The sequence below is a fragment of the Dendrobates tinctorius genome, unplaced genomic scaffold (genome assembly GCF_039654945.1).
Source record: "Dendrobates tinctorius isolate UK_male_01 unplaced genomic scaffold, ASM3965494v1 ptg000223l, whole genome shotgun sequence".
NCBI lineage: Eukaryota > Metazoa > Chordata > Amphibia > Anura > Dendrobatidae > Dendrobates > Dendrobates tinctorius.
In genome coordinates this window covers 86,525-110,951 of record NW_027361890.1, presented here as the reverse complement: position 1 = coordinate 110,951, position 24,427 = coordinate 86,525, and the positions used below count along the sequence as shown (strand labels likewise).

The 24,427-nt window shown below is 44.8% G+C and overlaps 2 protein-coding genes across 2 annotated transcripts in view; both read right to left on the bottom strand.

Moving 5' to 3' along the window:
- Positions 1–24,427, bottom strand: part of CCNDBP1 (cyclin D1 binding protein 1) — a 46,335-nt gene that overhangs the window by 6,689 nt on the left and 15,219 nt on the right. The window contains exons 3-7 of the mRNA XM_073555240.1: positions 16,166–16,245; positions 13,487–13,568; positions 862–958; positions 707–780; positions 510–586 (exon numbers count right to left, since the gene is read on the bottom strand). Of these exons, the coding sequence (XP_073411341.1) occupies positions 510–586; positions 707–780; positions 862–958; positions 13,487–13,568; positions 16,166–16,245 (410 nt within the window). The remainder of the gene's footprint in view (positions 1–509; positions 587–706; positions 781–861; positions 959–13,486; positions 13,569–16,165; positions 16,246–24,427) is intronic.
- On the bottom strand, positions 6,021–7,357 carry LOC141058991 (uncharacterized). Its single transcript, XM_073555216.1, has 2 exons — positions 7,209–7,357; positions 6,021–7,095 (listed from the first exon to the last, which is right to left on the bottom strand). The coding sequence occupies exons 1-2, from the start codon at positions 7,298–7,300 to the stop codon at positions 6,144–6,146; spliced, it is 1,044 nt and encodes a 347-aa protein (XP_073411317.1). The 5' UTR covers positions 7,301–7,357; the 3' UTR covers positions 6,021–6,143.

Sequence of the window (24,427 nt, the reverse complement as noted above, 5' to 3'; positions counted from 1 at the left end):
ACCAGCCACATATTACTCTGTAGACAGAATGGAGTATACTCTATGCACAGTCACCAGATGTTATAATCAGTATAAGACAGGAAATACTGTGAAAGCAATTTCCCTATGTAAAGAAATCACAATAAAGGAGTCGTCATTACCTGCACAACCCCTTTATAAATTAAGTATTCCCACTGGAAAAAAATAACAGGGCTGCAGGGCTCACACGGCATAACAATGTCACGTGAGCCCTGAGACAGAGTGTCAACATTGCTGGAATGGCGCAGATGCAGAAGTATCCATTATTATATTTTATGAATGTATTTAATTTAAAAAGGTGTTGTCCAAGTAATGATCAGCCCCTTTAAATACATTTTTTTTTAATTTAAAATAGATATATTAAACTAATTTAATAAATAAATAAAACTTTAGATAGCCATAAAGGAAATGAATTACAGCATTCTCCCTTTGGCATTGACATTCAAATTTCATTAAATTATACCAAACACATTCATCTTATTGAGAATTACCTCTTCCATTTCCTCTAACGCATCCTTCACAACGCCCAAATAACCTGACACAATCCCAACCACTGCGGCTTGGTTATCTGTGAAGGCAGGCCACAGTGAAAAGGTTTAACGTGACATTTAGACTGGGATCTAGGTACAGAGATAAAATGGGCTTGTGGTAGAACACAAACTAAAATTACAGGAAAGCAGCAATTTACCTTTAGGCATCTGTGAGAAATGATCACAGGCTTCCCATACGCTCCCTGTGGACACGAGCTGGGCCTGTGATAAACTGAAATGATAGCTAGTGAGAGGGAGATCCGGTAACCAGGGTCAATGTGCCAATGATAATTCCTCACAACTGTGTCCATACCTCTGTATGCGGGCATTCAGGATGACCTCAGTCAGCTGCATGGTGCCTTCTATCACGTCTGCCACTGCCTCTCGCACAGTCTTCCGTAATGTGGTACCTAGATATGAAGAAAACCTCCTCACTCCATGTTCATATCTGAAAACATTTCTTATGTAAAGAATAGTTAAAAGCTTTACTGCTCTAACAATATATAGAAAACAAAGAAAAAATGAGGCACCTTTTTGGTTCTACTTAAATATTACCATACAAAAGATCAGCTATCGCCGAGTACTCTACAGCAGCGGTATGGGCTTCCACTGATTCCTGAACCCTCATACACTGATACAGAACCAATCAAATATATTGGCCAATATGTAACACCCAAAAAATGACAGGCTGTGTACACCAATGAAGGCGGGTAGATAGAGACAGTTATGTACATTGTGTGCACAACAATTAGGCAAGTGAATCTTTTGTCCATACCATCATTATTCTTCAGATTTTCCAACTGCAAGCTGTATAAACTTAAATGCTTATTGGATGAAGCAGATCAGGTTATGTGTACCTGTGTAATGAGGGGTGGTCAGGCCTAAGAATATCCCCACCCTTTATCAAGTTGTGCAGAATTACTAGGCAACTTGTTTTCCTCAGGGAAAAGTGGGCCATAAAAGATTTAACTTACTCCAAGAAGTCAAAAATTGTTACAAGTCTTACAGGGATATTGGTGCATGATCACAGAAACATCAAACGCTTTGTTACAAATAGTTAACAGGATCGCAAAAAAATGTGTTTTTAGATAAAAATATAAAAAATGTACATTAACTGTCAAATATTTGAGAAAAATCTAGCATAAAATGACCAGTAAGCCATTATCACCCAGTGCTGTCATATTCCAGAACTGTAACCTCCCTGGAGTGTCCAGATGTAAAAGGTGTTCAGTGCTCAGACATATGGCCGAGGTAAGGGAGCATGAAACCCGACCACCTCTGAACACGACACAGAAGGGGAATCTTCAAGACTGGGCCAAAAAATATTATGTGATGAGATAAGAGTGATTCTTGATGGATTAGATGGATGGACTCATGGTTGGACCAGAATCAGGCAACGACATCTACTTCAACTGATAACACAGCAAGTTGTAGGAGGAGTACTGTCGTGTGCTGATATAGTAACATAGTTATTAAGGTTGAAGGAAGACTTTAAGTCCATCTAGTTCAACCCATATCCTATCCTAACTTGCCCTAACAGGTTGATCCAGAGGAAGGCAAAAAAACCCATGTGGCAACAGTAAGCTTCACATTGGGGAAAAAATTCCTATTATTAAAGATGAGGTGGTTGGGCTTTTTTGAGCTGAAGGTGGACTTCAAATCGACTCCTAAACCTATTACCAGCTTTATGAAGACACTTTCTTCTAGCGGTGTTACAGGAAAACGTGGAAAATGCATGGCTAGCCAAGATGAAAGAATAAGGACGTGGCTCCTTCCTCACCTAACCTAAACACTATTGAGAACTAATGAGCCCTTCTAAAACAGATGATTTACAGTGAAGGAAAGCAGCACACCTCTCTGATCAGTATCTGGGAGGCAGTGGCTGGTGCTGCCCAAAAAGTAGATAGATTAAGAAACTGACAAGACTCCATGGATGGAAGGCTTATGATACAGGTCTACAAAAAATATGTTTTGCAATCATCGCAGGTGACTTTGTACTTTTCTGAATCAACTTTTTGTCCTGGATTTCAAAAATGTATATAGTTTTTCTGTAGCACATATAGTTTCCATGGAGCAGCATCATTATTATAAGGTATAGGAAATATACTGGCGACATTAAGAAAACAGTAATCTACATATCAGAAAATATGCTTCACCTTACAAAACCGCTTTTACTGAACCAAAATAATTTCACATGCAAAATAGGAACCAAAATATGGTCAGAAATTAAAAGTGCTTGACATTAGACTGTCGCTGATGCGATTTTTCAGGGTTGTCCCTATATAACATCCAACAGTAATCTGCCATCATTGAGTCATTCCAAAAACCCTGGTAGTAGTGTTCCTTTACTTTAATGTCCTCTTGAGACCGCTCGCCTTGTTCACCGTTTACATCCCCAAGATTTTGAGGGAAGAAATCTAAATGTGAACGCAAAAAGTGTATTTTCAGAGACGTGACATCCAAGACACTGGTATGCGTTTAACAGTTCCTCAACACCTTCAACATATTCTGGAGACTTTTGTTTTCCTAAGAACTTTTCACAGATCCACTTGAAGCTTTTCCAAGATCTCAATTCCTTATCATTTAGAGTTCCTTCAAGCACATCATCTCTCATAAGCTCTCTGATCTGAGGACCAGCAAATACCCCTTCCTTCAGTTTTGCTGGTGTAATGCTGGAGAATTTCTGTGAAATGTACTGGAACCCTTGTGAATTTGTCTTTGCCATGGCTTTCACAAAGTTTTCAATCAATCCCAACTTTATATGTAGTGGAGGAAGAAAGATTTTTGTTGGAGCAACTAAAGGATTATGCTGAACATTGTCTCTACCTGGAGCATAGATGTTTCTCTGTCCCCAATCATGACAAACATAATGCTCTACTGTACTTCTTGTGTCCCATAAACACAACAATATTTTCTGAAACCTTCTTGCATTCCCATTAGCAGACCAATCACTTTCAAATCTCCACAGATATTCCATTGATGATGCTTATATTGTATAGCATCCAAAACAACTGATAGATTTTCATAACTTTCCTTTAGATGACATGATTGAACAATAGAAATTGTGAAGCAACATGCTTTCAAACTTCTTTGGGATGTCAATAAACAATCGTCAATCTGCAACAAAATACTCTTGATTCAGTTCCTCAGAGAGGTCAATCACATTGTTACCGTACACCATTGGTCCATCAACTGTGAAAAATTGTGTTAAAGTGTTACTTCTGTTTCGGTAATAACACACTTTGACATCATCATGAAGAAGATTCTTCTGTTTCAACCTAGATGAAAGAATTTCAGCTTTACTTTTGACAATGAAAGGTCTCAGATGAGATCATTTAACCTTCATGAGTGCCAATATGTATTTTTACTGACCTGAGATATAAGGCTACTTTCACACATCAGGTTTTCGGCGTCAGGCGCGATCCGGCGTCGTGCCGGAGCGCCGGATCCGGCAAATATTTCATAAAACCGGATGTGACGGATCCGTTTTTCTGCCGGATCCGTCTTGTTCTTGACAGACAAAACCGGATCCGTCTCATCTGGTTCATCCGTTTTTCGATCCGTTTTTCGACGGATTACGCTGGATCCGGTTTTTAAAAACACCCCTTGTGGCCTTCCGAACGGGATTGGCTACTGGAAAACTATATATAGCGTGTTCCTACAGCCCTTCTTTGACAGGTTGTAGAGGAGAAAGTGCAGGTTGGAGAGAAGAGCAAGTTACTGGCGAAGATGGATGTTGTCATTGGAAATATTCTGAAGAATTTGGCGGATTTTACAGCGGAGGCGAATCGTTTGAGGGGGATTGTTCTGGAGAAGGAGACAGCGAGACAGCAGCGCATCAGGCATCGTAGACGACGTTTGTGGATCCACCCCATCACAGCCAAGAGAATGACGCGTGGGGTCTTTTCTACACTCTGCATGGACCTTCGACGAAACCCGGATAAATTTTTTGGATATGTTCGGATGAAAATGGAGAATTTTGATTACTTGGTGGAGCGCATTGCACACCTCATAAGAAAAGCAGACACCTATTGCCGCTTCTCTGTTTCACCCGCAGAGCGTCTGATGGTGACTTTAAGGTAAGCCACATTTATTGGATATGCTCGCATCAGAGCACACTTTCACTGCAATCTTGTTGGTGGTAGTTTGTATCTCCAAGTGTTATAGCTGAGTTTTTGTATGTAATGCTGTGATTTAAAACTAATTGATTGTTTTTTAATTCCCCACAGATTTCTTGCAACTGGAGAATCCCTTTCGTCACTGCATTTCCAGTACAGACTCGGGATTTCCACCATATCTGGAATAGTGAAGTACACATGCCGTGCACTGTGGGACTCCTTAGCTGAAGAGTTTTTACCAGAGCCCACAACAGAGAGGTGGATTGAAATTTCAGAAAAGTTTCAACAGATATGTCAGTTTCCCAACTGCTTGGGCGCTGTGGACGGGAAACATATCCGCATTGTAAAGCCAGCCGGATCGGGATATTTCAATTACAAGAAATATTTTTCAATTGTCCTCATGGCCATCGCTGACGCGGAATACAAATTTATTGCTGTTGATATTGGGGCCTATGGCCGCTCCAATGACTCTCAAGTTTTCAAACTGTCTGCCATGGGGCGTAAACTGTATGGAAACACCTTCCAGTTCCCACCCCCTAGACCGCTGCCGCAAACATCTGGTCCACCTATGCCATTTGTCTGTGTAGGGGATGAAGCCTTCCAGCTGTCAGAACACCTTTTGAAACCGTACGGTAGCAGAAGATTGTCAAGAACAAAACGCATTTTTAATTACCGCCTCACAAGAGCAAGAAGAATGGTTGAATGTACCTTTGGTATTCTGACAGCCAAATGGCGGGTCCTATTGACTGCGATCAACCTCAAGACAGAAACTGTGGACGAGGTGATCAAAGCTTGCGTGGTACTCCACAATTTTGTTATCTGCAAGGAACCCATTTCCATTGAGGACACCTCTGAAGAAACCACCTTGCAAGATTACCATGACATTACCACTAGAAGTTCTGTGACGGTTTCAGTAATGAGGGACAATTTTGCACTATACTTTATGTCACCTCAAGGCAGAGTACACTGGCAGGATGACAGAGTGTGAAAGATTTGTGCCCTTAACCAAACTTGTGTACCTTCTGTACCAACAGTATATACCTTTGCCAACCAAAGTTGGCTATCTTGTCATGGTCTTACTATTTTTACCTTTAGGCCACAGGTGTGTACCTGGTTGTGTTTTATGCAAAGTATTTCACCTTGTAACAAAAGTTGTGTACATTGTTAGGAAATCACAAACAATAAACACAACTTTTTAGGTGAAATACTTTGCTTCAAACACAACCAGGAACACAACTGTGGCAAAAAGCTAAAATTTACCCACAGTTATATACCTAGTTTTGAATACCATTTTACCTTTTAAATACCCTGTATTTAACCTTTTTGGCCGCAGAAAGAAATGACAGACAACCAGTGTAAAATAATTTAACTTTTATTGAAAAATGTTTTTTTTAGTAAACTGTTTTTAAATTTTAATAAACTTTTTTAATAAAGCTTTGAAACCATAAAACTGGTCATTTTTATTAAAATACACACATTATAAATCTGTGTAGTGTGGGGTGGAAATACTGCTGGAGGGGCTGCAGGACACTTCGACACTGGGAGTGTGGAGAGAGGACTGGGATCGTGGTGGGGAAGGAACAGTTAGAGGTGAAGGTGTGGAAAAAGCTACAGAATGGGTGGACATGTGGGAGGCAGAAGAGGTGGTGGGCGGTGGAGTGGAGGGTTGGGCAGGGACTGTAGGAGCAGTTGACGTTGATGGCAAGTTGTATGGGGAAGGAGTTTGGTATGGGGCAGGTTGCTGGAAGTGGGGAGTTGTCTGGTACTGGGGAGGTTGCAGGTACTGGGGAGGTGGATGGTATGTAATAGGAGGGGGAGGATGGAAAGTGGCTGGAGGGGGTGCAGGTGGAGGAACTACTGGGGTGGGAAGAGGAGGTTGGGAGGTAACGTGCTGGAGAACACCGTGGCATGAATGCATTACATGCATCTGCTCGGTAGGAGATAGCGTTTCCATGCGCTCCACAACAGACCTGAAAAAGGTGTGGTTTGGCGAAGATCTTGCTTCTGAATGCATGGTTTGCAGAAGTGTCTTCACCTCCAGAATGCTGGAGTTGATCTGCTGAAAGCCTGCGGAGATTTGCTCTGACAAGACTTTTAGACAGTTCTGGAAAGATGCATTCAGATGCAAGAACTCTGGCGCATAAGTCTTTTCCTGACCCCTCTGCCGCCCAGTACCCGCAGATGTACTTGAGGTGGCAGGGGCAGAAGGGTGGGGTAAAGGGAAAGCGATCTCCTCACCAGCAGCTTCATGTAATGTAGGCGGCCACGATGCTCCTGTGCTGGTGGATGGGACAGAGGGGTCGAATGTGTGGGAAGGCTGTGAAGGTGCAGATGTACCGGGGCGGTCGAAGTGTCCCTCGGTGCCGGTCTCCTCAGGGATCGCCTCAGAAGGGTCCAACCGTGCAGGCTCCCGAGTGCTGCTCACCGTGCTGTGGAATAAAGAGAAAAAAAAACAATTAAAAAGTGACAAGGCATGGCCCTGGCTGAAAAAAAATTGTTACATCTAAACATTTTTTTTTCACATGTGGTGTGTAATATTTACCTTCTGGTGACCATAGTATCCCGGAGGAACGACAGGGCTTGTGCGTACTTGTACTTGCTCCTGCGTCCTCCAGATCCACTCGGGGCCCGCATCTCTTTATTGAACTCCTTCTTGAAACGATCCCTCACAGACCGCCACCGCTTCACAATTCTGTCCCCTGAAACGAGAAAGGAGTGGTTAGTATACAACATCAGTGTTTCCCAAACTCCAGTCCTCATGGTCCCCAGGGGTCATGTTTTCAGGATTTCCATAGTAAATAGAAATCCTGAACACATGATCCGTGGGGACCACGAGGACTGTTGTTCGGGAAACACTGGTTTACATCAAGCAACCGGTACTGAATATACTTACGCTCTTTAATCTGGGCCCGAGCATCGAGGTCCTCCCAGCGGTCCACAAGGAGCGAACAGATTTCCTCCCAGAGTCGTCGGGTAACGATCAGGTCAGCGTGGCGGCGGTCAGCCATATTCCAGAGCGGCTCCCTTTCTCTGACGAGATCGATGAGGTGGTCCACATCGATTCCTCCATCCTCACCGTCAGAGTCGGGAGCACGCTGTGAAGGCTGTTAAAGAAAAAGACAAAAATAAGATAATTAGCCTCCACAAAAGAAATGAAATAAAAAGTGCAAAAAAACAAAGCAAAAATATTTATACTTACACGCTGGTGACCGCCACGTTGCTGTCGCCGATGACCCTGGGAGGCACTGCGAGGACCTCTTGGCCGAGCACCAGATTGGGAAGACTAGAGAAGAAAACAAAAAATGTTATGTCTTTGGATGTAGGCATTTGTTTGCTGTGTGTGGTCTGCAGAACATTGTTTTCTATGTGTTGTGTGTAGTGTGATGTTGTGTTTCTGCGTTTGATGCCAAAAACTTACCAATTGTGAGCCCACTCCAGGTGTCTGTCCACCCCTTCCTTCTTCTTCTGGGAGCTCCTCTTCATCTTGTGATTCCTGTTTTGAAATAAAAGGCAATGAATAGACATATATTACAGAGATGATGGATTTTGGAAATAAAAACTTACCGTCAAACGCTGACGATGAGAGGGAGGGCTCCCAGAAGAAGATGTGCTGTCTTCCTGCTGGCCAGACTCCATGCCTGTGGGTGGTGTTACAGCTGCTGCATCTCTTGGGCGGCTGTTGAATAAAGAGAAACAAAGGGCCAATGAATATCTTGATATTCCATGGCCCTAGTTTGGAGGAATGGGGGATTTGATAATTACCGTCTCTCATCTGCTGCTGGACTCCCCTCCTCAGCATGTTCCATTTGCTGCTCCATTTGGCGTGGTGGTGATGCTGATGGTGCTGCAGTGGTCTCCTGCCTTCTCCTGCGCCTGGTTCCTGTCTTGGGTGGCATGTTGGGTGTGGCTGAGGGTCCCACTGTCTTGCTTTTATATATGTGTCTTGTGGGCAGAGCTACTGAGCATGCTCAGACCAAAACGGCTATAGCGGACAGTTCAGAAGTCAGTGACATATAGGTGGTAAACAAACACTTTTTCATTTCTGTCATGCCACTTTCCATTAATTCCTGAAGATCACCTGAAGGGCTAATAAACTACCTGACAGCAGTTTTCAATATGTCAGGGGGTGCAGTTTTTAAAATGGTATCATGTTTGGGGTTTCCCAATATATAGCACCCCCAAAGTCACTTCAAACCTGGATAGGTCCCTCAAAAAAATAAATTTTGCAAATTTCCTTCAAAAAATGAAAAATCATTGCTACATTTTTAAACCTCCTAAAAGGCTAACAAAATAAATTAGCGTTTTAAAAATGGTGCTGATGTAAAGCAGACATGAGGGAAATGTTATTTATTAATGTTTTTCTGTGGTGTGACAATCTGGATTAAAGGGATAATCATTCAAAGTTTGAACATTGCAATTTTTTTTTTTACATATGTCAAGTTTCTATTTTTTTATAAATAAACACAAATATATCAATCTAAATTTACCACTATCATAAATTATAATGTGCCACGAAAACACAGTCTCAAAATCACTGGGAATTGTTGAAGTGTTCCAGATTTATCACCACATAAAGTGACATGGGTCAGAATTTAAAAAATTGGCCCGGTCACGAAGGGGTTAATTCACGTTGAGTAACGCGTTCTGGCTGCTCCATCAGGTACATACTCATCTTGAGTTGAGGTCTCCATGTCTTTGCCAGTAGCTTCAGCTCCATAGTTTTCATATTCTACATCATTCTGATCCAATCCAGACAACGGTGGTACAAGAACTAGCAAGGTACCACCAAGTTTAACCAGCCTAATTGCAGATTCAAGTTCAGGGTAATTAATCTTATGTTTGTTCTTTGTAGAAAAGCCAATCAGTTTGACAAAATAAGGCCGAGTGAGAGGCGCTAAAAGCACGCATTAGACACGGACCAATGATTCTCTATGGGGTCCCTCGCACCAGCCGTATATTTCTTATCCGTACTCTACGGTCCGTGCCAATCGCAGCATGCTGCGATTGTCAGCGTACTACGCCCGTAGTACGCCAATGCAAGTCTATAGGTGCGCAAAAAATACGGAATACACACGGAACACACGTGACTTGTGAGAAATACGCACCCGGTGTCTTTTAGCAAAGCCGGCAATTCAGTGCACGATACAGTAAACTCACACTGACAGGTTTAATAAAGAAACGAAAGAATAGATATATACACATAGAATACACATATACACTCACTGGCCACTTTATTAGGTACACCATGCTAGTAAGGGGTTGGACCCCCTTTTGCCTTCAGAACTGCCTCAATTCTTCGTGGCAGAGATTCAACAAGGTGCTGGAAGCATTCCTCAGATTTTGGACCATATTGACATGATGGCATCACACAGTTGGCGCAGATTTGTCGGCTGCACATCCCTGATGCGAATCTCCCGTTCCACCACATCCCAAAGATGCTCTATTGGATTGAGATCTGGTGACTGAGGAGGCCATTTGAGTACAGTAAACTCATTGTCATGTTCAAGAAACCAATCTGAGATGATTCGAGCTTTATGACATGGCGCATTATCCTGCTGAAAGTAGCCATCAGATGTTGGGTACATTGTGGTCATAAAGGGATGGACATGGTCAGCAACAATACTCAGGTAGGCTGTGGCGTTGCAACGATGCTCAATTGGTACTAAGGGGCCCAAAGAGTGCCCAGAAAAAATTCCCCACACCATGACACCACCACCACCAGCCTGAACCGTTGATACAAGGCAGGATGGATCCATGCTTTCATGTTGTTTACGCCAAATTCTGACCCTACCATCCGAATGTCGCAGCAGAAATCGAGACTCATCAGACCAGGCAACGTTTTTCCAATCTTCTACTGTCCAATTTCGATGAGCTTGTGCAAATTGTAGCCTCAGTTTCCTGTTCTTAGCTGAGAGGAGTGGTACCCAGTGTGGTCTTCTGCTGCTGTAGCCCATCTGCCTCAAAGTTCGACGCACTGTGCGTTCAGAGATGCTCTTCTGCCTACCTTGGTTGTAACGGGTGGCAATTTGAGTCACTGTTGCCTTTCTATCAGCTCGAACCAGTCTGCCCATTCTCCTCTGACCTCTGGCATCAACATGGCATTTCCGGCCACAGAACTGCCGCTCACTGGATTTTTTTTCTTTTTCGGACCATTCTCTGTAAACCCTAGAGATGGTTGTGCGTGAAAATCCCAGTAGATCAGCAGTTTCTGAAATTCTCAGACCAGCCCTTCTGGCACCAACAATCATGCCACGTTCAAAGGCACTCAAATCACCTTTCTTCCCCATACTGATGCTCGGTTTGAACTGCAGGAGATTGTCTTGACCATGTCTACATGCCTAAATGCACTGAGTTGCCGCCATGTGATTGGCTGATTAGAAATTAAGTCTTAACACACAGTTGGACAGGTGTACCTAATAAAGTGGCCAGTGAGTGTGTGTATATATATATATATATATATATATATATATATATATATGCATTCTATGTGTCTATATCTATTCTTTGGTTTCTGTTATAAACCCTGTCATTGGGCTCCATTATATGTCCATTTTGCAAGTCTGCGAGAAAATCTCACCATACGGATGCCATACGGATTACATACGGATGCTTACATGCGCAAAATACGCGACCACACCTTGATTACGGATGACATACGGAGCACTGTTTAGGGGCCATTCATCCGTATTACGCATGTAAAATACTGACCGTATTTTGCATTGGTTAGTGTGACCCCGGCCTAAAAGTAGCAGTCATCACTATGACTTTTGGGTTCTCTCCAAATCATGGGAGCAGCAAATGCCATAGGCACTTTCCTCATATTCACCCAGTCACGAAAACCATTTGAACTTGAGCATATCACGAGGGGCCCAGCTTTTGCCTTGATCACCAAGTGGACACTTAAAGTACATCTGGTACATCTTTTTAACCCCTTTCCAACCGCTGACGGGATAGTACGTCAGCGGTCGGTGTCCCTTGCTTTGAGGTGGGCTCCGGCGGTGAGCCCACCTCAAAACTACGACATGTCAGCTGTTATAAACAGCTGACATGTGCCCGCAATAGGCGCCAGCGGAATCGTGATCCGTCCATGCCTATTAACTAGTTAAATCCCGCTGTCAAACGCTGACAGCAGGCATTTAACTAGCGCTTTCGGACACAAGGCCGGAAATGCACGCATCGCTGACCCCCGTCACGTGATCGAGGGTCAGCGACGTGTTGCCTTGACTACCAGAGGTCTCAAAGAGATTTCTATGGTTGCTGTTGGCGCTCATAGCAATGCTGTAAATCTGCTTCATATAGGCGATCTGAGCATCGCCTGTATGTAGCAGAGCCGATCAAGTATGGCATGCTTCCCATGGAGGCTATTGAAGCATACCAAAAGTTAAAAAAAAAAAAAGTGTTTAAAAATTAAAAAAATAAAAAACCTAAAAGATCAAATCACCCCCTTTCGCCCCAATCAAAATAAAACAATTTAAAAAAAATCACACATACACATACTTGGTATCTCCGCGTTCAGAATCGCCTGATCTATCAATAAAAAAAGGATTAACCTGATCGCTAAGCGGCGTAGCGAGAAAAAAAATCAAAGTGCCAGAATTACTTTTTTTTGTCGACGCGACATTGCATTAAAATGCAATAACGGGCGATCAAAAGTATTTGCACGACAGTGGTATCATTAAAAACGCCAGGTCGGCACACAAAAAATAAGCCCTCAACCAACCCCAGATCACGAAAAATGGAGACGCTATGGGTCTCGGAAAATTGCGGATTTTTTTTTACCAAACTTTGGAATTTTTTTCACCACGTAGGCTAGTTTCACACTAGCGTATGGAGGAGCTGCAGAGGGACCTGCGGCAAACGCAGCATGTTGCATTTTGGTGCGGCCGCCGCACCGTCAAAACGACGCATGTGGAGGCATCCGCATACATCGACACGGCCTGCGTACCTAATGCTAAAGATAGGGTACGCATGCCGCATACTGACAGAGGCAGAGCTGACCAGAGGAGACGCGGAAAATGCAAAAATAACGTAATAACAAAAATACTTCTATCTCAGAAACTTTATGTGATAGAGCAAAACCAAGCATATTTTGGAATCAAAACATCAAACTCTATAAAACAGACACATTACCTTTGCTGATGATTTTTTTGTGTAGACCAGTGAAACAAGCAAGACAATATTGGTCACTGGTATTTTTTTATGGGAAAAATGTACATTTTGAACTTGGTTACTATTCTCACATTCAATGAAACTACCGCTAGAGAGATCAGCGCAAATAGCATCATATCCGATACAGAGTGACCCTCCATTATTCAGCAGTGCGGACCATATCCATATTTAGCCCTTTGTCTCATTTTAACGCATTAAAATTAACAATTGAGTTGGGAAAATTTGTGTTTTTCACTTAGTTGCACAATAATTATGCACAGTAAGGGCTCATTCAAACGTCCAAGTAAATCGGTCCAATCTCAGACCACAATGCATGGACTAGCTGCAGCTTTGACGACCTGAACAGCACAGCCTCATAGAAATATGCGCTCGGGTTGGGAGAGCCATGGCCAGAAAGTGCATTAGTGGTCTGTGCTCAGATCAATCGGCATGAACGTCTGAATGAGCCCTAATAGTTGCCCAGTAGTTCTGCACACAGATATTTGCCTAAGAAAGACAAAACCTCACTTTTACTTTCTTAAATATTCAGGTTTACTTCATTGACCAACAGCGCTGTAGTTGTTCAATAAGAAAATTAATCGTCAAAAACACAAATTGCCTAATAATTGTGTACACAATGCAGATGCATAAGGACAGTTCATAATTGCTTACCTTGATCCTTTGGAAGAGAATAATACAAAGAGGACGCTGCCAAAATAGCATTGAGAAGACCGTCACTTAACTTTTGACAGTCCTATAATGAAAGGAAAAAAGCAGTATGTATAAACCTACATTGGAAATGGGACGCATCAGAATAAACAACAGCAAGTCAAGATCCACCCAAATGGGGCTTACAGTAGGCCAAAAACAAATATCCTTTGTCTTTCTCTTTTCCTGGAAAAAAATCCCCTGGCATGTAATGATTATTGTGGCCATTCTAAAGGCTAATCATTGTCATTAATTTGAATGCTCATAATGCAGGTTATTTAAAGACGTTGTGAGGGATAGACTTGTACATGTATAAAATAATAAACTGAGTGGTTCCTCACCATTCATCCCCAGTCTAGTGCTGCCTCCACACTTCTGCCCCATGACACAACCTGTCTTGATCAAGTTTGCACACACTGCAGCAGGGATTTTGGCCCACTTCGCCATACAGAGCTTCTCCAGATCTTTCAGGTTTTGGGTCTGTCGCTGGGCAACATTGAGTTTCAGCTCCCTCCAAAGATTTTCTATTGGGTTCAGGTCTGGAGATTGGTTAGGCCATTCCGTCTAGTGACACAGCCGAACAGTGGGCAAGGCTGACTAGAGGGCACGGCCTCACTCCGTACACGTGTATGGAAGCAAGGCCGTGCCCACAGGTCAGGCTCTGGCCGGGAGTATGCTAAAAAAATGACAAATCCTCACACAGTGCATGCACTGGGGGAATTCATAAGTCTACAGTCACAAAGCGTGACTGACGACTTACCGATTTGGACTGGACAACCCCTTTTAAGAGGAGAACCCGCCCTGTCAAAGAAACAGGAAATGAGGAGAGTGTAAGGAGATCACATAGCTTTGAGCTGCTCAAGAGACAACTTGATAATACCCCTTTAGTTAGCCTCTGATCTACTGTACATATTTCATCATCATACTTGTCGCCCCCTCATATTGAACTGCAGACAAGGAGACATCAGGGGGCAGGCTGCCAGTAGAAGTCGCGAGAAGGCCACGCCCCCGATCTGTTATGTAACATCCCATAAGGGAGGGGGCAGTAGTGAGGAGCAGCTCCAGTAGCACACGGAACATGTATGCAGAGGGTTACAAACAGCACTGTTTGTGTTATCTTTATTATTAATGAAGGTCGGGCCATTAGAATAATTTTTAGTCTCTCTCCTACATCATCTGCAGGTTAGTAGCGTGATTGGCCATGACAGATTATCTTTAAACAGAGCATATTTTCTGCACACAAAAACACAAATGATTACACTAAGTGGAAAAATGACCTTAGGTATCACTTTTCAAATTTGTATTAATTAACTTTATCTGATAAAGTGATGTCATATCGGTGAGAATGATGGGGCACAGAGATCTGCGTCACAGCTCCATTCAAGTGAAATAGCTCTGTGGTCCCTTCTTTCTCAGGATTGGTGTGGGTGAAGAGGCTGGACCCTAACTGATCACAAAGTAATAGTATATCCTAGCACTAACCATCACTTTATGAGGTTAGTTATAACACTTTAGCAGTTTTGTCTCCCAAATCCAACTGCACACCAGGAAATCAGCACTGTCTGTTCTGCTACATAAATTGCATTAAACCAATCAATTTGGGCTCCTCATACCTTCCCAACATTTGAGGTATGTATATATCATGGAAGTGAAGGATTTCCCAACCAATGAAGTATATGTAGACTACACTCACGGTGACCGCATGAAGGTGCCTGCTGTTTCTGAGAGCGGAATCGTAGCACCGTCCCCCCACAACTACAATAGCTGTGATTGGCTGCTCAATTCTGAACCCAAACAATAGTTTTCCCACAAATATGGAGTACTGGCATGCTCAGGAGAAATTACACAACACATTTTGGGATTTATTTTCTCCTGTAACCCTTGTGAAAATAAAAAAAATGAGTCTAAAGTAAACATTTTGTGAAAAAAAGTGAAATGTTCATTTTTTTCTTCCACATTGCTTCAGTTCTCGTGAAGCACCTGAAGAGTTAATAAACTTAATTGTGGTTTTGAGCACCTTGACGGGTGCAGTTCTTAGAATGGTGTCACTTTTGGGCATTTTCTGTCATAAAGACCCCTCAAAGTGACTTCAAATGTAAATCTTGGAAAAATGAGAAACCGCTGGTCATCTTTTAAACCTTCTGACTTCCTAACGAAAAAAAATTATGTTAAAAAATTGTGCTGATGTAAAGTAGACATGTGGGAAATGTTATTTATTACCTATTTTGTGTGCCATCTCTCTGCGATTTAAGGGCATAAAAATTAAAAGTTTGAAAATTTTAAAATGTTCAAAATTTTTGCCACCTTTGATTTTATTTTTTTTTTCCATAATAAACGTAAGTCATATAGAACACATTTTTACCACTGTCATGAAGTACAATATGTCACGAAAAAAGCAGTCTCAGAATCAGTGGGATCCGTTAAAGCGTTCCAGAGTTATCACCTTATAGTGTAACACTGGTCAGAATTGTAAAGTTTGGCGGGGTCAGGAAGGTGGAAACAGGCTCGTGGGTTAAGATATCTAATGACAAAAAATCTGTAATGCCACTTAAAACTTCACAGGTAAAAACTGAACAAGATATAAGTTAAGAACTCCAAAATAGCCCAGAAATGACAGTCTCTTTCACCTGTGGCCTCGCTCACCTCTTCTGATGGCACTGGAGGCTTGGAGTAAGCCAGGCTGATTTTGGTGGCTTCCTGAGAAGTAGCTTTAAATGCTTGTTCTACGAAGAAGAATATTCAGTATAACATTTGAATATTTATCGTGAGTAGGAATAAAGAAGACATTTCTCAGTAACTTGGTTAACAAATTGTGTGAAAGGCATGAAGAAGAAACATCTGATCTCTGTGATGCATGATACTGACATTATGCATCTATCTTTGACTTGCATGCTGAGCCACCTCCCGTACATTGTGATAATCTTAGCAGCCCACACATGGCTAAGGCTTCTATATATCTACTACAATTCCACGATCTTTGTTTCTGCAGCTTTCAGACCACATACAAAATGACCATGGAGAGGAGCTGACACTATAGAGAATACGCCAATAGCATAGACTTTCTTGAGTGCACATAGAAGACAACTTTTACAGGTGGTCTAACTGGAGTACTTGCAAACTCTAGAAAGACCCCCTCTGAATAGCATCATAAGCCTGAACCTGTTCCCAAGCCCTAAAACCCTTATGTTATGTTCATACAAAGTATAATGGTAATTTTTATTCCGATGCCCTCCAAAACACACAATACAAAAATACACGTCCAGTTGGTTTTTATTGGTAATCCCATTGCTGCTCATACATACGAGTGTGTTTCTGACAAGATTATGATAACTATGGTATGAAAACAGTGGTGTAATGTCTCTTTGGTGCAGATTCCACAGCAAAACATACTCTTGAAGTGAATTTGTCACACAACCTGAGAGCAGCAAGATGCAGGGGCAGAGACTGATTCCAGCAACGTGTCATTTACTGGGCTGTTTGCTCTAGTTTTGATAATCTCCTGCTAATAATAAAACAGTGATTTCATCACTAGAAGACTGGTTTCCAGGTAGCCCTCCATATTCATGAGTTCTGTGTAACCCCACCGCCACAAATAATTGGCAGATTTCTGCCCATGCACAGCGTTTGCAGGTGTATACAGTGTCTTAATGATGGGTGTGCAGGAGTACGATGCGCCTAATTCATTAAGAGGCACATCTTATCACTGGCATGCACCTCTGCACCTTGCCAGAAGCGTTACTCCAGATTTGACACACCCTATCCAGCCCATGCTTTGCCATCTTCAGCGGATTTTGCGGGTGCTGGCATGAAAAATGTCAAAAGTAGCAAACTTTTTGTGCAGCTATAAGATGGGAAAAACATGTTGAAGATTTAGGGCCCATGAGTCTAAAAGAGCGCCAGTGACTATTATGATTATTGGAAGATTACCAATTTTGCTTTTGAATACAAATCGTGATATAAAAAAAAAAAAAAAAAAATGGCAAAATGTTTTTTTTATTAAATAAATGAAACAAAAACTTGATTGAAATAAGACATTTTCTTTAAGGATTCAGCTATTTTGTGCCTTTAAGGGGTAATCCAATCTTAGCTATTCATGTCTGAAGGGGGCTTCATCAGAGACAATAACTTTACCCCAGTTTTCTGCAGTCCAATCCCTGTGCTTCCTGCAAAGTTATTTTCTCTGACGTACTTCCCTTCAGACTGTGTGGGACATCTGGTAGAATGATTCTTCAGAGAAGAAAATGTGAGCGCGATCACGAGTCCTGTGTCATGCCAATAGGAAAACGTCATGAGACCATTCGTGTGTGGGGTTTGTTTTTCACCCAACCCTGCGGGCTCACTCACAATTTTGCTTGAGAACAAGAATAATGAATGGAATCTAAACATCCTCCAAGAACAACTCCTAAAAATCCGGCAGCAATTTGGTGATGAACAATGCTTTTCAAGCATGGTGGAGACCATGCCATAAGGCAAAAGTGATAAATAAGTGGCTCGGTGAACAAAACATATTTGGGTACATGGCCAAAAACCTCCATAAGTCTCACAAAGTGGGTAGACAAAAAAAAAGAAATTGTGATAAATGTATGATAAATTTGCAAAGTACAGTGGGTACGTAAAGTATTCAGACCCCTTGAATTTTTTTTCACTGTTTCATTGCAGCCACTTGGTAAATTCAAAAAAGTTCATTTTTTTCTCATTAATGTACACCCTGCACCCCATCTTGACTGAAAAAAACAGGAATGTAGAAATTTTTGCAAATTTATTAAAAGAGAAACTGAAATATCACATGGGCATAAGTATTCAGACCCTTTGCTCAGTATTGAGTAGAAGCACCCTTTTGAGCTAGTACAGCCATGAGTCTTCTTGGGAATGATGCAACAAGTTTTTCACACCTGGATTTGGAGATCCTCTGCCATTCTTCCTTGCAGATCCTCTCCAGTTCTGTCAGGTTGGATGGTGAACGTTGGTGGACAGCCATTTTCAGGTCTCTTCAGAGATGCTCAACTGGGTTTAGGTCAGGGCTCTGACTGGGCCAGTCAAGAATGGTCAGAGTTGTTCTGAAGCCACTCCTTTGTTATTTTAGCTGTGTGTTTAGGGTCATTGTCTTGTTGGAAAGTGAACCTTTGGCCAAGTATGAGGTCCAGAGCACTCTGGAAGAGGTTTTCATCCCGGATCTCTCTGTTCTTGGCCACATTTGTGTTCCCTTGAATTGTAACCAGTCGTCCTGTGCCTGCAGCTGAAAAACACCCCCATAGCATGATGCTGCCATCACGTTTCACTGTTGGGATTGCATTGGGCAGGTGATGAACAGTGCCTGGTATTCTCCACACATACCACTTAGAATTATCACCAAAAAGGTCTATCTTCATCTCATCAGACAAGAGAATCTTATTTCTCATAGTTTGGGAGTCCTTCATGTGTTTTTAGCAAACTATGTGGGCTTTCATATGTCTTGCACTGAGGAGAGGCTTCCGTCGGGCCACTCTGCCATAAAGGCCCGACTGGTGGAGGGCTGCAGTGATAGTTGACTTTATGGAACTTTCTCCCATCTCCCTACTACATTTGTGAAGCTCAGCCTCAGTGATCTTGGGGATCTTCTTTACCTCTCTCACCAAGGCTCTTCTCCCATGATTGCTCAGTTTGGCTGGACGGCCAAGTCTAGGAAGACTTCTGGTGGTCCCAAACTTCTTCCATTTAAGGATTATGGAGGCCACTGTGCTCCTAGGCTATGTGCACATGGTGCGGATTCTGCTGCGGATCCGCAGCGGTTTTGGCCCTGCGGGTCCGCAGCAGATTTAGGTGCGTTGTACAGTATCATTGTTTTCAATAGTAAACTGAAAAACGCTGTGCACATGCTGCAGATTTTTCCGCGTGGATTTGCTGTGGGTTACAATCTGCAGCATGTCAATTCTTTGTGCGGATTCCACTGCGGTTTCAAACCTATCCATTATGAGGTGTGAAACCGCAGGGCAAAACCGCAGGCTATTCCGCAGGACTTTTGTCCTGCGGATTTACCTGCGGATTTTTCAACAAAATCCGCACAACCTAAAAAACAGGATTTTTGGGTTGCTTACCGTAAAATCTGTTTCTCGGAGCCTTCATTGGGGGACACAGAGACCATGGGTGTTTGCTGCTGCCACTAGGAGGCTGACACTATGCACAAAAAAAGGTTAGCTCCTCCTCCGCAGTGTACACCCCACCGACCGGCAGGGAATTCCTCAGTTAGTGAGAAAGCAGTAGGAGAAGTAACAGAATAGATTGGTTGATTGAAAACAGAACAAACAACTCAACTGTAACCAAAGTAAGAACAGGAGTTGTAGAACATGGGAGGGTGCTGTGTCCCCCAATGAAGGCTCCGAGAAACAGATTTTACGGTAAGCAACCCAGAGATCCTGTTTTCTCGTTCGCCTTATTGGGAGACACAGAGACCATGGGACGTCCCAAAGCAGTCCCTGGGGTGGGAAACAAACTTCCATCAGGCCAGTGGACTCACCACCGCTGCCTGCAGGATCCGTCTACCTAGGCTGGCGTCCGCCGAAGCGTAGGTGTGGACCTTGTAGAATTTCACAAACGTGTGAACCGAAGACCAGGTTGCAGCTTTGCAAAGCTGCAGCGCGGAGGCTCTGTGGCGTACCGCCCAGGAAGCACCCACTGCCCGGGTAGAGTGCGCTCTGATCCCCGGAGGGGCCACTCGATGCTTAACCCGGTAGACCTCCGAAATTGCCAATCTGATCCAGGGAGCAATAGTAGCTTTGGAAGCTGGGTGACCTTTCCGCGCCCCATCTGGAATGACGAAAAGAGAGTCTGTCTTACGCAAGGAAGTCGTCCTAGACAGATAGACTCTCATCGCCCTGACCAGATCCAGCTTGTTCAGGGACCACTCCCGAGGGTGAGTTGGACTCGGACAGAAGGACGGCAGAACAATATCCTCGGTGAAAGGACACCACCTTCGGAAGAAAAGAGGGCGGAGGCCGCAGAACTACCTTGTCCTGGTGAAGTACCAAGAAAGGAGAGCGGCAAGAAAGAGCCGCCAATTATGACACGCGCCGGATGGAAGTGATGGCCACCAGAAAAGCTACCTTCCAAGAAAGGAGAGAAAGGGAAACATCCCTGAGAGGTTCAAAAGGAGAACCTTGCAGAACCTCAAGAACCAGATTAAGATCCCATGGATCCACGGGCGCTCGATACGGAGGAGCCGTGTGAGCCACGCCCTGAAGAAAGGTTTTGACCTGAGGGCGGGAGGCCACCATCTTCTGAAACAAAATGGACAGCGCCGAAACTTGACCCTTCAAGGAACTGAGAGCAAGCCCCGCATCCAGCCCTGCCTGAAGAAACGCCAGAACGGAAGGGAGCGAAAAGCACATGGGCGCGATGTTATTGGCCTCACACCAAGTGAAATAGGCCTTCCAAGTACGGTAGTAAATTTTGGAAGATGATGGCTTCCTGGCTCGGATCATGGTATGAATTACTCGACCGGAGAATCCTGCTCATTTCAAAACCTCGGTCTCAACAGCCACGCCGTTAAATTGAGCGGCCGAGAATTGGGGTGGCAAATCGGGCCTTGAGACAGCAGATCTGCCCTGTCTGGAAGCTTCCAGGGGGCGTCCGCAAGAAGGTTGACAATGTCCGCGAACCAAGACCTTCTGGGCCAATTCGGGGCGATGAGAATGACTGGAATTCCTTCTGCTTTGATCTTCAACAGCTTGGGAAGAAGAGGCAGGGGAGGAAACAGGTAGGGGAGCTCGAACTGCGACCAAGAAATGGCCAGAGCTTCGGCGCCCACTGCGAGAGGATCTCGAGCCCTGGATACAAACTGTTGGACTTTCCTGTTGAGGCGAGAAGCTAGCAGATCTACGTCCGGGGTTCCCCAACGACGGCAGAGCTGAAGAAATACCTCCGGATGTAGGGACCACTCTCCTGCCGCGAGACCCTCGCGGCTGAGAAAATCGGCGGCCCAGTTGTCTACGCCGGGAATGTGTACCGCGGAGATTGTCGGTACCGAAATCTCTGCCCACTGAAGGATCTTGGACACTTCTGCCAGGGCTGAGACACTCCGTGTCCCTCCTTGGCGGTTGATATATGCCACCGCTGTGGCATTGTCTGTCTGAATCCGGACAGGCAGGCCCCTGAGGAGCCTCTCCCAGTGGACGAGAGCCAGATGGATCGCTCGTATCTCTAGGACGTTGATCGGCAGAGCAGATTCCGGAGTCGACCAACAACCCTGAACAGTGTGATGGCGGAACACTGCACCCCAGGCGAGGAGGCTGGCATCCGTTGTTACTATCTGCCAGTGAACGGGAAGAAAAGACCGCCCCAAGAGGATGAGAGGTGACGTCAACCACCAGTTGAGTGACCGCTTCATCCGGCATGAAAGACGAACAGGGCGATCCAGGGACAGAGCCGACCTGTTCCACCTCGACAAAATGGCGTGTTGGAGAGGTCTGGTGTGAAATTGGGCAAAGGAAACTGCCTCTATCGCCGCCACCATCTTTCCCAGTACCCTCATGGTTGTTTGGAGGGACGGAAATCGTGTGGTCTGCAGCGATTGTACATCCTGCCGCAGGGAGAGAATCTTCTCTTGTGGGAGAAAGACCCTTGACCGACGAGTGTCGAACAGGAGGCCCAGAAACACAAGACGTTGAGTAGGAACCAGACAGGACTTTTTCCTGTTGACGATCCACCCGAAATTGGAAAGAGTGTCTAGGACGATCGTCAAACTTAGGCGTGCCTGTTGGAAAGAGGGAGCTTAGATCAGAATATCGTCAAGGTACGGAAAAAGAACGAGATCTCTGATCCTCAATAAAGCCATCAAGGCAGCCATGATCTTCGTGAAGACTCTGGGAGCGGTGGCGAGACCGAAGGGCAGCGCGATAAACTGGTAATGTTCCTGGTGAACCGCAAAACGCAGGAACTTCTGATGTCCGTAGAATATGGGAACATGTAGATAGGCATCTTGGATGTCTATTGAACACATGAATTCCTGCTCCTCCATGGAAGCGATTACCGAACGAACCGACTCCATCCGGAAGTGGCGAAGACGGACCCTCTTGTTGAGCAGCTTGAGATCCAAGATGGGTCGGACCGCCCCGTCTTTTTTCGGCGCGACAAATAGGTTTGACTAAAACCCTGTAAACCGCTCCGATTCGGGAACGGGCACAATCACCCCGGAACTGAGGAGAGAGTCGATGGCCGTAAAGAACCCCGGAATCAAAGCTGGATCTTTTGGAGGACGGGATTCGAAGAAACGATCCCGTGGAAGAGACGAACTCTATCTTGTATCCTGACGATACAACCTCTCTGACCCAAGCGTCCTCTACTGAGGCCAGCCAGACGTCCTTGAAGAACAGGAGTCGACCTCCCAATTGGAAGGGACGCTCGGGAGTCCGAGGATAGTCATGCTGATGTGGACCGTCCAGATTCGGATCTGGATGGCCTGCCCTGCGAAGAGTGGGAACACCAGGAGGGAGTGGGTCTGAAGGAAACTTACTTCCTATCTTGGCGTGCCTGCGGTTTTTGTTGGTTGGAGGAGGTCTCCGCCGTAGTGAAACGGCGGTAAGCCCGAAAGGGTCGAAACTGACGCCTTAGAGGAGGTCTGCAAGGCTTGGACTGAGGCAGGAGAGAACTCGTGCCTCCGGTGGCGTTCTTAATAATCTGGTCCAATTGGGATCCAAAGAGGCGCCCTCCCTGAAAAGGCAGATTAGTAAGAGACTTTTTAGAAGACAGGTCCGCCTGCCAGGCCTTGAGCCAAATTGTACGTCGGATTGCCACAACGTTACTGGACGCCTGAACTGCGCAGGATGCAGCATCCAAAGAAGCAGAAAGCATATAATCCCCCGCATGGGAAATATGATTGGCGAGATCGGCCAATCGATCTGGTTGTGCTTTCTCTAGGATGCCCTGACGAAGATCCTCTGCCCAAGTAGCTATGGCCTTTGCTGCCCAAGATGAAGCAAAAATTGCGCATACCACCGTCGAAGCCGCTTCGAAGGCAGACTTCGCTAGGGATTCTATAATCCTATCATTAGAATCCTTTAGAGACGCCACGCCTGAAAGCGGGAGAACCGTGTTAGTAGAAAGCCTGGACACGGGTGGGTCGACCGAGGGGGAGGCAGACCAGTTGTCCGTGAGCTCTTTAGCAAACGGGTACAGAACGCCGAGACGCTTTCCTCTTTGGTCGGATCTCCTCTTTCCCTGGTAAAAATCTTTCCAAACTCGGAATGTAAAGGGAGGGTGTTTCCTCCCGTCTGAACGAAACCTCCTGATCTGAGGATTTCGCAGGGGGGTCAGCAATGTCGAAGGTCTGATGGATCGCTGCAATGAGGTTCTGTACAGTAACCCTCATGTTCGCATCCTGGTCCGAATCCAGCTCTAAGATCCCCTCAGATGACCTGTCCGAGAGCGCTTCACCTGACTCGGGAGAGGAGGCCTGGGAGGGAGGCTGACTATGTGGTGACATGGGGCGAGGAGAGGATTCCGGCTGGAGATCCTGCCTGGGTCTTTTGCGACTAACGCTGGCCGACTCAGATGGAACCTCTTGAGACCTGCTGGACCCTGTAGAGGTGTCCAGGGGTAACTTATCCAGAACGGCTACTAGGGACTGAGACACCCTGGTGAGGTCTGCCACTGACTGTGATAGAGACGAGGCCCAGCCGGGCATGGGGGTTCACTCTCGCCTGGGGCCCTAGATGGCTCCTGGGCGGCGTCAGGTTGAATAGGATTACTACAATCCAGGCAGAGGGAAGTGGACTGATCTGAGGGAAGTTTGCGATTGCAAGAAGAGCATGCAAAGAACTTGACTAGAGTGCAGGGGGGAGCCGCAGGGCGGTTACGTTCAGATTTGGAGTTAGACATAGTGAAACCTGAGGTAGTGCCGGAAGGTTGGGGGACAGTCTGCAGATGCAGAGC